This window comes from Lissotriton vulgaris, chromosome 1_1 (genome assembly GCF_964263255.1).
Source record: "Lissotriton vulgaris chromosome 1_1, aLisVul1.2, whole genome shotgun sequence".
In the NCBI taxonomy this organism is placed as follows: Eukaryota; Metazoa; Chordata; class Amphibia; order Caudata; family Salamandridae; genus Lissotriton; species Lissotriton vulgaris.
Genome location: NC_141685.1, coordinates 600,472,277 through 600,487,350, shown reverse-complemented (window position 1 = coordinate 600,487,350; position 15,074 = coordinate 600,472,277). Strand labels below are relative to the sequence as shown.

Genomic DNA, 15,074 nt, shown 5'->3' with positions numbered 1-15,074 from the left:
TTGTAAAACGGAAAGTTGATTTTTGCACATCCCTACACCCTGAAAGTCCCCTACCGGGATGCGGAAACCATTTGTAAAACCGTTCCGCAGCACCCCGGCAGAAGTCCGATCCGGGTAGTCGCTGAGCCAGGGAATCATTGCCAGGGTATCAATCGGGGTTGGTAAAGGCGCCCCTCGGCCTAGCTTAGACCTGTTTGGCGCCTCCCTTACCCCCATTCTCACTCGTTCTGGCTCTGCACGATGACTCAGGATGGGATGATCCACACGTACTACATTCGTGTTTGAATTTACACGACCCCGGTGGCCTAGTACACTTCCCCTTGTTGAAATTAAAACAGAAACCCTTTCTCCCTGTATTGCCCGCGGGCCTCGACTGGTCGTCGGTGCTCGTACTTGGTCGAAAGGGCGTCCCCACATTCTGGCGGGAGTAATCAACAACATTGCTCCCGACCAATGGCATTCTTAACATTCCCGATTCCTTCATTTTATCCCATGTTAAAGAATCGTAACAATCCCAAGTCAAACTCTTGTTATGTTCCTTTTCCTTCCTGAACAGATTGTCGTAACAAAACCAATGGTTACCTTGATAAGTTGTCGAGTAACCCATAATCCGTGATTGATAAACGGGAAACTCAGGGAGCAACTCGGGCCTACGTTCCCCCAGAATCGATGTAAAAATACCCCATGCATTGCCCCAATTGCCAATGTTCTCATTCACCTTAAAGGCGGCCATTTTTGCGCGCCAAACACTCGGATGCATTAAGTCCTTTTGACTTTTCACATGCTCCACATCATAATGATCAACAAGCAAGGAAAAAATATTCACGTATTCCCCTGCCCAGATCTTTTCCTTTATGGCTAAAGGCACATGTTGTCCCAATCTCTCTCTACGAGAGGGTGCTGACTCGTCCCTTGCAATCGGCAACAGCCGCTTACCTGAACTGGACGCAGCTTCTGCCGCTTGCGGCTTGTCTATCCCCGCCAAAGGCGCAGCTACTCTCGCTGCCTCTCTCTTCTCACGAAGCCCTTTTATCAGCGCCTGTGCCTCGGCAGTCGTGGCGCCATCACTACTATCCCCTAACCAAGCTGCTAGCTGTTCTGCCAGCTCGGGGGGCATGTCTTCCTTGGACGTCGGGGTGACGACAACGGGGATTGGATTCCCCTCTATTGGAACTGGGGTCGGCGCCTCGAGCGGTGCAGGGGGAACCGGGATGTCTCCACCGGCTGGAACCTTTCTCGGCCTCTTCGGTCTCCCTCCAGCCGGCGCAGGGCCCGAACCCTCCTCCCCGTCTCGCTCTGCCAACCGTTTCTTTATGTCTGCCATATCTTTGAAAAGGGCCCGCACCATCTGGTCGGTCGACATTTTCTTTACGACTTTCTTTGGCATCTCTCCGACGAAGTATCTAGAAGACAAAGAAAAGGATCAAAACGCTCAAATTGGCTCTTTGTTCTGTCCCGAGCTCACGTGTAGCGAGGAGGTGCAGCTTCGGAGCACAAGAACAAGAGGACGTCTTCTGGCCTTGCGTCTCCTTTTATCCGTCTTCAGGGCGGGCGTAAACCCGCCCCTGCCCGTCCCGAGGGCGTGGCTGGCTGCGTCAGTGTCTAGGCCAGCCCACTCTAGGGCGGGAACAGGCGCGCCCCGGCTACGCCGCTTCGGGCATACCAGCCGAGACGCGCCTCCCGCCCAAAAATGGCTTCCCGGGGAGATCGAGGCACTCCGCCATACGTTCGGGGGGACCGAGTGGTCGCCCCTTTCCATGTACTCCTTAAAAGTGTATACTGACATACGCAATGCATCAGCATAGACATGACAAGTCCATAACAGGAATATATCAAACCATAGGAAATCAGTCAGTTAATTTGGGCTTTTCGGGGTTCGAAGCAAACCTCCTGCTTTTCAATTAATTCGCATTTTATTAAAGATTTGCGATCACTCACTGAAGCAGAAATCCTTAAACAGTCGTATGTCATACATTCTGACTTTCAAGCACCTTCTAAGCCTGATTCGCCATTAGGGCTTCTACAGGTGATACTGCACTACTCATATTGCTGCACTGCAAATGCAGCAGAACAAAAAGCATTGGTTTTGAATATATGGAAGTAGAAATTGTAATCTCTGAGACCCTAATTATGGGTGGCGGAATTTCTCCCAGAGCGATTACTTGCCCACCTACAATTTCAGGTGTCTCTGGGCCTTTAATTATCGGTTCTGTAAACTCTGGACATGATAGTTCTATGTCCAGAGACACCTGACCTGTCTAGCGTAGCCGGGCCCACTACAACCCCGCAGGAGCAAAGCGAGGTCGCAGATAATGCTTCCTCTGGACCATTACAAGCCTTATCTGAAACCCCGCCCTTCTTCTCGCTTAGTTTATATTCCATCAGCCATCCCACTGACACTTTCCACCTGTGCAGAGCAGACAGAGAAATATGGTTTCTTCAAGAATACAGGATAACATGTGATAAAGGATTATGTATCTGTGGGTGTTGTTATTCCCAATTCTGTGGAGACAATGTGAACTCAAGAGGTTCTGGCCCTCTAGTATCCTTGCACCAAAATGCACCAAACTCATAGTCAGGGCCACCAGAATAAGGCACGGGAGAGGGACATATTATGCAGCAGGGCTGACTACATTATGTGGCAAGAAAAGCCAAATTATGTGGCATAATGCAGCAGGTTTTTTGCTCGTATTACTTCATTATCTTGTAATTTTTACACTTGGTAACACTGTCTCTGCATGAGTTGCACATCAGTTTATTACCGAAACATAGCACTAAGCAACAGAAAGATGAGATGTCAACCTTTGCAAAGGACCTTCCAGTGTGTAGCAACATGTGTTGCTGCAATTCTACTAACTTTGAACCACTTGAGCTACAAACAACATTTTTTGTAGTTAAAATCTGCAGATTATGTAGCAGATAAGGCAGTTCCACAAGCTTCAGAAAAATGCCACACAATCACATAATTCCAGCCATGCTCATAATGTGAGCATGCATATTTAGTATTAGATGGAACATATATTCAGTCATGAAACTACCAATTGCCATATTTTCTAGTGTCCCATCAGATACAGACTTTGTGATGGGTTTTTGATATGTCAAAACTTAATCTGTGGTAGCAACTAGATTCTCTCAGATTGTAGGGAAGGATCCTGCAGCTAAGGCAGTAAAGGCTTCTGTATCCTGCCTTTCATGTGCTCGCTCACCACAATGCATTGTTGCAGATTTAAAGTGCTTTCTTGAAATCTCTCACTCAGAGTGTTCTCTGTAATGGTACAAAGTTCAGGAAAATAAACTGGTGAGATGGACCTAGTAATCATTACCTCTTCTCAATTTCTCAATCTCTCCATCAGGATTGAAAAACAACTCTATGGTGTGCACCAGCCTTCATCTGTGAAAATGGACAGGGCTAAGCTCGCCTATCAGTCTAATTGATTTTGTATGTAAAGAACAATTTGAGATGTATTAAGAAGACAAACTATGGCAAAGCAAATAGGCCTGGCCCTAGCACACCTACAATCTTTTTGTGTGTTTTTGCAAGCATGCAACAGGCATTAGACGTTTTAGAGTAATAAAAACGTAAAAATACCACTCTCTGAAGGTGTGGATGTTTTTGTCAAAAAAGTAAGTAAAACTACTCACCTCAAAAGTAATAATAAAAATATATGAAATGAAAACAGAAATAAAAGGAAAGATTGGTCCCAGTGAAACTTCTTCCAGGCCCATATCCACACCAGAAACTGACTGTTCTGTATTCCTCAGTAAAGTCCACCATTGAGTTAATGCACTTTGCTTGTATGACTTTTTTTATCATGACGAATTGCCTTGATCTTCCCAGACTTTACTGGCAAGAAACATTTTGACCATTACTTACACCTTGAGCTAACATGGACCATTATATCTACATAAGGCCACACCGGTTTTTTATATAACCTAAGGTTCAACACATTAAACATTCTATTGACAAATCCCTAGAGTTATTTTTAACACTTTGCAGCACACAACTCACACACGACACCCTCACCATTACACCTACACTTCACAGATGGCAGCTCAAAAGAACTCCGGCAAAGAGTCCCCTCGCGGGGTCCATTGGGCATTGCAGCACCAGACCAACGAGGAGCTGCCCAATGATGAAGCATTACACCCCTTGAGGTGTGTGAGAGGTCTTGCTTCTGAAGGATCAGATCCCTTGGACTTGATCATTAGGACCCTTCTGACCTACCATCCATAGGGACTGCAGACCTTTCTTTTTCATTCTTTCTTTTGGTTCAATGAAGTATGCATGTGCCCACCACTTTCTCTATGTAGGACTTCACATCTGCTAAAGAAGACCTGGGGTTTCCATGACAATGCTGAAGGTGCTAATGTGTGCATTGACCACAATATTCCTGAGCAGGCGCTAGGAATTGGCGCTCCCATACGGAGCTGCTCACTTCATTGGTTTTTCTGAACATGCTGTGTGCAGAGCCGTTTCCAGCCTGTTTGCTAAAGACTCCTAAGGGGTGGGGTTTGCATACTATGGGTGGCTTGTACAAGGTAGGATCTATGTAAATATGCCAATAACAGATTGCATATTGTCAATGTAGATTCCCTGTATGACTCACTTGTGCTGTAAAAGTTCTGTGTCCTGAACCTCACTCAGTGTTCTTTTGAAAGTTCTGAATAAGCTTTAAATGCAAATATCCTTGGGGGACAGGGCTTCTTGTGATTAACTGCTCTTGAAGGGTCAAGAAAAGGTTGAGAGTGGAAAAACTGTGTAGTGATATCATACTAATATTTGAGATTGATTGTTGTACATATCTGACATTCCATAGACAGGCAGGAGGTGGACCTCTTTTGGGCTGGCAACTGGCCAAGGCTGTCCTGCCAACAGTGATACAGGTGCTGTGTTCAAGAAGTAGATGGCTTGAGTAATGATAGGCCTTCCTCATCAAAGGATCTTCCATTTTGTTTTGTGCCATGTGTTTGTTCAAGATATGTCAGCGAGATTGATTTTTTCCAGCATTTTTTGATCTAGGGCGAAAACCCTGCTCATGCACTCTGGTAATTTGGATGTGATGTGTGTTTCAGGGAAAGCAGGGCCCACCTGGGCCAACAGGAGCAGCTGGTTTCCTAGGATCGGAAGGCATGCCAGGGAACACAGGAAAGCCTGGCTTACCTGGACGACCAGGACTCCTTGTAAGTGTTCTTGCCTGCATGGTTGAATGTAACCATATGAAATCTCGATAGTAAAACAAAGTGTATAGTGCCTTCTGTTTATAGAAATTGCCTGCACAATTCATGCGCAATATATATATATATATACATATATATATATATATATATATATATATATATATATATATATATATATGTATATATATATATATATATATATATATGTATATATATATATATATATATAGATAGATAGATAGATAGATAGATATATCTATATATATGTATATATAACAAATACACTTTATTAATTTCAGAGCATTGTGTCATTCTATGAGCTAAGGGGAGGAATACAAATGACACATAAGGGGAGGGACGTGGGTGGGCAGATAGGGGTGAATGGGTATAATTTCATGTTGCCGGATCGACCAGTCTATGGACTGGGGCAGAGAGCCCAAGACATGGCCACAATCACAATATATAGAAATGGGCTAGCTGAGACTGGAGCTCAAACATAAGCAATACATCTCTTCTCCATTACCCGAACCACCTATCTTTTGTTGTAGGCAAGAATTTACAGAACACTTCCCTGTGAGGATGCTGACACCTCCTGGAATTTCTACTCCCTTGGCACCAGATACCTCCAGATTATAGCACTATTTAAGAAAAAATATCCTTGCCTGCTGTGAGCACACATATACTGCGTGTTCCAGCTTTATTCTTGATTATTCCATTATTACACTACACTACAAAGGCTATACATTATTGTTTTAGGCTCACAGGGAAAGTGCAATCAGAAGGATGGTACAGTTTTTAGAGCATGTTTATAAAATATTACTTGACTAGATGGTTTTTATTGCATCTGTATATAGATGCAAAGACTGGTATCACGACCTATCTATATCTTTTTCTTTTATGATACTGCGCATGGTAAATATGTGACTGTTTTATTCTATTTGTATGTCTGTCTATTTTCTATTTATTGTAATCAAATGATTAATGCAATAACGTATTTTACTACTACTACTTCTAGGCAGTCTATGCCACTTCTGCCTGCCCTTTCCTCACACGGCATTCGTATGAATTCAGGGATGTTAAACAAAGATCTTGGTGTTACTCCCAGCTCAGTGCTACCTATTTCCCTAAGGCTGGAATGATGAAAGGGGGCATTTGCCAGGATTTTAACCTATAACTTGCTGGTTAGTGCCTTCATAAGTAGCGGCTGCTACTAGGCTGAAGTGGTGGGGTGAGGAGGGGGGATTTGAAAAAAAAATAAAAGAAAAAAAGAAAAATCCACATACCTGACATCCGCCGCCTCTCCTCTGTCTCACACCGGAAACAAGAAGCACACGGGCTCCCAGACCCCACAAGCCAATCAAGACGCTTCAGTCTCCAGAGTGACAGCAGCGTCTTGCTTGTCTGAGCACACTAGTTTGGCGCCTAGCCAAGACTGGGAGCTTGTGCATGTTTTCCCCCAAGGCTGTGCAATACAGCTGGGTGGAGAACATGCTAAGTGCGCATGAATGTTTGGTCAGCCCAAAACAACTGGCCAAACCGTCATGCACACTTATAAAGTGCCCAGCACTCCGCCCCCTGCTCTGTGGGCAGCCTCGCCCACCCCTAAACAGAGACATCTGGTAAAATAAAATGATGATAACATTGTGTTATCATTTTATTTTTCCTGTGGGGCTACGCTTTTCCGCCTAAGTGGAGGAGCCTTCACTGGCCTACACATATCTTTTCAGCAGTTGCATTATCTTGCAGAATGCGCTTGCCTTGCTTTAAAGGCTGGCCAGATGAATCTAATCACATGGGTATTGCCTGCCGTTCCTGAGGTCTCCTTCAGACAGGTGTGCACATGTAGAGGTGGGCAGAGGAAGGATGGATAGCTTCCCAACTTCATGCTTAGTGTTTACGGCTGACAAGCCCCCTTACCCCAGAACACCAGGCTAGGTGCTCTGTCCCTCACCACAAGATAAGGCTTATACTGAAGTGAATAATAGGCATTTACTATGAGCATGAAAATAACAGACTTCAGAGGAACGAGTGACTCATAAATCTGTGTGCCCAAAGCCATCTCCAGCTAATGAACAGGGAAAAAACAAGGCTTCAGAGACTGCAGTGCACAGAAGCCTGACAGAGCAATAATTGGCAGTAGGAATTTCAGTTATCGCATATCATCTTCTGATACAGATCATACACAAATTAATGTTCTTCAAACATGAACAGCCAACACGTGTTTCATCACTGTGTGACTTTTTCAAGGCTTTTCAGAATGTACGTAGGTATTCATTCCTTTGTCAGCTGCATAGTCCAGAGGTAAGTCATTGAATGGCCAAAGTCAATACATGGATGGTAGTAAAGGGAATAGATACGTACATATGTTACTTTGCATCAGTATGTATGCCTATATTTTCCTTCTCGTTGTCTGTGTGGTCCATTAAAGGCAGGCTTTGTGTCTCAGCGAAACTTCAGATACCCACATCTTAACCTCAAGACCACAGACATGTTTCTGCTCCCACCATTTCCATGTGAGAAGTAGCCTGACTTCATCAGGCGCTTGCAAGCGAGACATGGTAAAAGCTGATGTCACGCAGTCCTAGAGTGCATAGAGGACTAACTGTATTCTGTATTGGGATAGATGGGGTTCAAGAATTAGCTCTGCACTTTTATGATTCATTGTGAAGTGAAAGATCACTAACGGCCGATTGTACTAAGGAACAAGTCGCAAAGCAGTCACTGTTTTGCATGGTTTATCAGTCCCTGACAGCACAAAATGGCCTTTATAAAGGATCTACAGGAAACCTGTTTCATGAATGATGCAGGGTTCCCTGTGTGATTCCTTGCAGTGGGTTGCAAATACAGTAAACAGAGGTCAGCAGAATTACAAAGTGTATTTGCAAAAGTACATTTTATCCTTGGGGACTGCAATAATAAACATTGAATGATGGGAGGGGACCTATTGAGCAAGCAGCAGCCACTCCAATGTTCGCAGCCCACAATTAAATAGAGGACACTACCCTATATGGACAGCTCCTACTGTGCGAAAATATACCGCTCTATTTCAGAGGTTTCACATCAGTGGTTAGCGATAGGGTGATGAACTGGTATGGGTGCAAATTCAGGACGGTGTGTGTAAAAATTCAAGACAAAGGGTCACAATTCAGGACAAAAACGTGGGACAGGAGGTCAAAATTCAGGACAAAAGGTGAGTTTTACAGAGACATGAGAGGAGGTCGTGCAATAGAATATAAGTAAGTAAATAGACAAACGATAAGTACAAGTAAAAATACGTTTATATTAGGTTGAGACAATCGTGCACTTCACTGTTTTTCAGTATGCGTGCAGCTTTGAGCAACTGTTCAGGTCTTTTTGTGGTATTTCATATGATAAAAATGTATCTATGTGGTTACTGCACTTTGTTGTCCAGTTTGATATTTTGTTTATAATTCATGGTCCTGAGCAGGCATGTTTGGTGATAGAAATGGTCGGGAAGATCTGCTCGGATAGACATTGTGAAATGTAAAGCGGCAAACATAGGATGCAGCTAATTGGGACCTGCAGTGCTGGACTAGAGTGCAGTCCTCCGAGTGAACAGCTTTCTGTGTCAGATCACTTCAAGCATTCCATTTCTGTTCAGCTGGTGTTGACTGGTATAGGGGCTGGTATGGTACTGAGTGATGGATAAGACCCAAACGGAGAGGTCTTGTATGAGGGTAAGAGCATTAAGCAGGACTATGGAGTTATTAACCAGACTGCATGAGCTAGAATTGGCTGCACACTGCTGAGTGTAATGGTATTATTGTGGGTCAGAGAAGTTAGATAGGAGTTGACATTTCTATATCATGCCCTGGCTAGCCATATAAAAGCCCTCTTTATTTGAACTGTATATTTGAAATAGTATCCTGATTGGGCTGTTTCATTTCTATGAGCTTTAACCCTTTCGCTGCTGATGACGAGCTCAGGTCGTTATCACCCACGGGTGTCGTGTGCTGATGACGAGCTGAGCTCGTCATATCTGCAGCAAAAGAGCAATTTCCAGCATACGGGAAAAATCATGGCAGCAGCCATGTGGTTAAACTGGAGATTCTCATTGATGCACAGAAGTGTGTTACAGAGTAGAAATGGTATATGTTGTTGAGGCATTATTGTAGGGCAGAAGTAGGCACTGTCTTTTACATACAGAACATTTTCTATAAAAATGGAAGCAAAATGTCATCATGCAGTATTACTGATAAATCTATGTAGCACACAAATACTAATGTGCGGAAAGGGGGTTTCAACAAATATGTATCATTTAAACATCACCAAGTAAAGTGTCTTCATTGTTTTGATTCTATTAAAACTCTGTTTCCATCACACTTCTGAATTACAAACAAGTGGTCCATTTGTGGTTTCCTAACTGCTGATATGTTTTGAAACATTTGCACAGTTTATTTACAGGTATTTAAAAGTTGTTGTGTGTTACAACCAAACTGACAGCTCACAGTCTTTGTTTTCGCACCCCCAAGAAAATTTGGAAAAACACAGTGCATTCTACAACACATTTGCCATTATATTTCAATTGTATTAGCTTCTAAAGCATAGTTAATAATTACTTTACTGTGCACCAGAATACGACAATCTTTGATGGGGCTCTTCAATGATTCCTTCACTATCCCCAACTGTGCCTCTCATCTCTCCAGAGCCCCTCTCTCACATGTATTTCATTTGTTTTATAGCCCTTCTCATAGCAGTATAAGATGTCGAAGCACTCTACATCACACACAAATACAGAGTTAATGAATCATACATGTGTAAATCAGTGTATAGAACATACTACATAAGGCAAAGGGCACTACGAGGTGTAGGATGCACGTCATCCATACTGGTAGACATTTTTTAAGAGTGCTTGGCCTGAAGAAGCACAAACTCAGGATTCATTACATAACACCATGGTTAGGGTTAACATTAATTATAAGAATGTATTCCTACTCTAAGAAACCTTTTTTAGCAACATCAGGATATTGAAAGAGTGCCAAGAAAACATAACTTTGTAACATGTACCATGCAGCTTGCAGGCAGCTCTTTGATGGCAGTTTATAGCTCACTGTGCTAGATTACGTATGTAATTTATTAACTGCCGAGTAACAAAAGAATCCCAGTGACAAAATTAGTAACCCACTGGGATCTGCACATAAAATACTATTCTTTGATATGCATGGTACACATTCTTTGCAACAGGCATATTAACCCTCTGTGCTACCTTAGACGATTCAATACTCCCATCTCGCTCCAACAGGTACATTAGTCACCAGACACTGGTGAACCACACCTGAATATAAGTGAGGCCGCTTTTATTGTTGCCTAAAAAATTCTGGATATAAACGGTACTTTGCAGTGCCAGACCCCAGTAACAAAACTACCCCACCTTTCCAGCCTCCCAGGTAAACGCCTGATGCCTGGTCGGGCCAGTCCAGCCTTGCTACCACCCTCCAATGGTGCCCCTCATCTTCACATAGACCCTCTCTTGTGTGTATTTAATTTCTTTTATAGTGCTACTCATCCCAAGTATGTAGGGCAGGGTGTCAAAGTGTGTTACATCACACACATATGATATAGAGGCAATGACACTTATAAATGTGAAAGTCAATGTATAGGAAATGTCACTTAAAATAATGCAGGCTATAAGGTGTAATCATTCTTTCATCCTTCATTCAGCCTTTCACCATTCATTTTGTCCTTCCATTTGTGTGCCCATCCATAGCCAAACATATTCAACCATTTGCAAACCTATCCATCATGTTTCCTTCCATCCATCATTTCACTCATCCATCACTCCATCCACCCTTTCACTCATCCATCCATTATCCATCCATCCACCCTTTCAGCCTATCCATCCGTACACACATCTATCCACCCATCCATCCAGCCATTTACCCTTTCACCCATCCACCTATCCTTTCACTTACTCATCTACCCACCCAGTCATTCATCCTTCCCCCAGTACCTTTTCAGTCATCATTCATCCATCCCCCCTTTCTCTCTCCATCCCCCTTTCACTTACCCATCCATCCTTCCATCCATCCACTCATGAATCCACCCATTGACCCTATTACTCTACCATCATTTCACTCATCCATCCTTTCACTCATCCATTCTTCCACTCATCCATCCATCCTTTCTCTCATTCATCCATTCATTTATCCATCCTATTGTCCATCTACCCTCCCTTTCACTCACTCATCCATCCTTACATCCACCCTTTCACTCATCCATCCATTCACCCTTTCATTTATCAATTCATCCACACATCCATCATTTCACTCATCCATCCGCACATTCACTCACCCATCATTCACCCTTTCATTAATCCATCCATCCTTTTACTCATGCGTTCATCCTTTCACCCATACGTCTACCCATACATCCATATATTTACCTTTTTTCTCATCCATCCTTCTACTCACTCATCCATCCTGTCTCTCATTATCCATCCGTTCATCCTGTCAATGATCCATTCACCTTTTCACTAATCCATCCAGCCATTCACCCATCCCTTCACTTACTCACTCACCCACCTTTTCATATTTATTATGAGCTGAGCCTTTGTCTGCAGAGTTGCAGACAGAAGAGGCCCATCAAGAACTCCACCCTAGCTGAAGTTCCTAAAGCAAGGGGTGGGGTGGGGAAGGGTTCACTATGCCTGAGACTGAAGAACAATAACCCCTTCTTTTTAACTTGTTTCACCGCCTTCTTTTCATGAACTGGATTCTCAGATAGCAGCATGGGCATTTTTGTACATTTCTTCCATCTGCCAGAATGCCCTGCCCTAGAGCAAAGCTGGAGGAGGTCCACCATATGCTGTAACAGCCCAGACTGGCCCATTGTCATTCTGTACGTACAGGGCCGGACTGGCCATAGCAGGCAACGGGCAATCCCCCGGTGCGCCGCACGGATGGAGGCCGGTTTTGGGCCCCTGTGGGACGTTTTTGTTACAGGGCCGTTTTTGCAAACCGGCCCCGGCAAAGAGCTTGGCTGCTCCTCCAACCCCCCGAGTGGGGAGGAAGGGGGGGCGGCCGAGCACTTTGCCAGGGCAGGTTGTGGTTTCCAGTCCGGCCCTGTGTACGTAACAATCAGCCGCAGACAGAATGACAATGGGCAGGGTGGGGCTGCTCTTGTGCTCCGAGGATGAATGCGAGGCGGCCCCATCCGGGAGTTGAGGCTTCTTGCAGGGAACAGCTCTGCTCCCTTCAAACTCCAAAATGACGGACAAAAGGCGTCCGTAAAAGGGATTGTCGCAGTCCGCGGACAACAGACCCTAGATAGCAAGCGCAGTAACCATCACAATCCACTGATACATTTCTTTGAGTCACAAGGAAGGAGGTTGGCTCTTCCATCCCCTTTAAGAGTCGCATTGTTGATTAATTTGTGACTTGACTCTTTCCTTTAGCACATTATAAATGGGGATTTTACACCAGTAAAACATCCAATGTCGCAGACTGTGAGCTTTGCGAGGGCAAAAACCTTTGATAAATCAGGCCGAGGAAAGACATGTCAGCTGGAAAATATGGATGAAAGCCTAACTGCTGCCACCTGGTGGTTCAGTATACTATTTGCAAGGATATTCCAAATTCTCCTCAGATGTTGCTGGCTATTCAGGAGATTATTTAATCTTTATGGGGTTCTTGTAACAAACCAAACATTTGTGGTTGCGTGTAAGAAGGAAACAGAAATGTGAAATAATTCTATTCAGAAGAGGATTCATTTCAAAACTGTCGTGAAGTACAGTAATGCAAATAAAACAGAGCACCAGAAACCTATGCATAATACATAATGTATTTCTGCTAACAAACACGGAAAGAAAACAGACCCTGTTGTGCAGAGTTACTGGTGCAGACGTCTGTGGTTTTTAAACAAGACATACATTTGTCCTGATTCAAGTTCTTTATTTTACAAAAAAAGAAAGATCTGATGCGTTCCTAACATCCTGCGGTTTCAAGAATGCTTTCTTGAAGTAAACCTACACTGCCATTTGACTTTACTTGAGGAAACGGTTAAATAGGGTAAGTGATACCATTTCCCACACATGATTGGTCCCAGTACGGCCACTCGCAGTTTGCCGAGTACAGACATCCGCAGCTCCGCGGAGGGAAGCTTCCTAAATGTGCTCTTAAAACCTCTACTGTTTCCAGGCCTGGCTCAGCAGAGACTGTGCTCAGTGCATGGATTTATCAGATCACTGCTCTTGCTGTTGGAAAAGTAAATATTCTCTTCGCCACTGTTTTTGTCAAATAAAGCATCGCCATGAATGACACTACAGAACATGAGGCTTCTCTGTGCTTAATCCACATGTTCTTTGTTGCAGAGGCACGCATGCGAATGCACTCGCACACACGCAATGCATGTGCAACTATAAACCAAGGGCCTCCAGATACAGAGAGGACGAAGAGCACAGACAGCAGCTTTGCACCGTCCCACACAGACCCACAACCACACGCCACAAGTACAAAAAACGTGGTTGCAGTGCGAGTATACCTCACATAGGAAGAAGAGGCAAGGTTCTGTGCACTCACACCTACAGCATATGCAGCAGTGCAAGGTTCTGTGCACTCACACCTACAGCATATGCAGCAGTGCAAGGTTCTGTACTCCCAAACCTATAGCATATGCATCAGTGCACATTTCTGTACACGCACACCTACAACATATGTATCAGTGCAGTTCTGTGCACTCACACCTACAACATATGCAGCAGTGCAAGTTTCTGTGCACTCACACCAACAGCATATGCATCAGTGCAAGGTTCTGTGCACTCACACCTACAGCATATGCAGCAGTGCAAGGTTCTGTACTCCCAAACCTATAGCATATGCATCAGTGCACATTTCTGTACACGCACACCTACAACATATGTATCAGTGCAGTTCTGTGCACTCACACCTACAACATATGCAGCAGTGCAAGTTTCTGTGCACTCACACCAACAGCATATGCATCAGTGCAAGGGTCTGTGCACTCACACCTACAGCATATGCAGCAGTGCAAGGTTCTGTACTCCCAAACCTATAGCATATGCATCAGTGCACATTTCTGTACACGCACACCTACAACATATGTATCAGTGCAGTTCTGTGCACTCACACCTACAACATATGCAGCAGTGCAAGTTTCTGTGCACTCACACCAACAGCATATGCATCAGTGCACATTTCTGTACACGCACACCTACAACATATGTATCAGTGCAGTTCTGTGCACTCACACATACAGCATATGCAGCAGTGCAAGGTTCTGTGCACTCACACCTAAAGCATGCAGCAGTGCAAGGTGCTGTGCACTCACACCTACAACATATGCAGCAGTGCAAGGTTCTGTGCTCGTAAACCTATAGCATATGCATAAGTGTACAGTTCTGTACATGCACACTGTTAGGGGGTCTCTAGTTGGCACAGGTAGGAACTTGTGACAAATAGGGACCCTCTCCTCTAGTCCGGATAAGGGGATTACACTCCTAAAATAACCCCTGCTCACCCCCCTTGGTAGCTTGGCACAAGCAGCACAGCTTTATCTCAGAGGCGTTGTAAGTTAAGCATTTGTGAACACATACACTAACTCAGTGACAACACTACAAATGGACAACACACAAGGTTTTATATCAAAAATAAGAATATTTTATATAGAGTTACCACAAGACCAATAAACAACAAAAAGAATCCACAGTACTATTAGATTTCAAGAGTTCTGATTAAAAAGCTTAAGTCAAGGTTCTGTGCGAGTCGGTAGCCTTGTCTGGCTACAGCGCTGTTGAAATAACACAGAGTCTAGCAAATCCAGAGGACCGCGTCAGTACGGGCCCACTCAAATGTCGACAGTCACAGTACCTTTTACTTGAGGCGGACGGCACGGATGTATGAGCCGGTTCCGGTGTTCGT

The 15,074-nt window shown here is 44.1% G+C and overlaps 1 protein-coding gene across 1 annotated transcript in view; it reads left to right on the top strand.

Moving 5' to 3' along the window:
- COL24A1 (collagen type XXIV alpha 1 chain) overlaps positions 1 to 15,074 on the top strand; it is an 897,023-nt gene that overhangs the window by 789,885 nt on the left and 92,064 nt on the right. Inside the window, exon 47 of the mRNA XM_086954096.1 lies at positions 5,074 to 5,181. Coding sequence (XP_086810222.1) covers positions 5,074 to 5,181 — 108 coding nt within the window. The remainder of the gene's footprint in view (positions 1 to 5,073; positions 5,182 to 15,074) is intronic.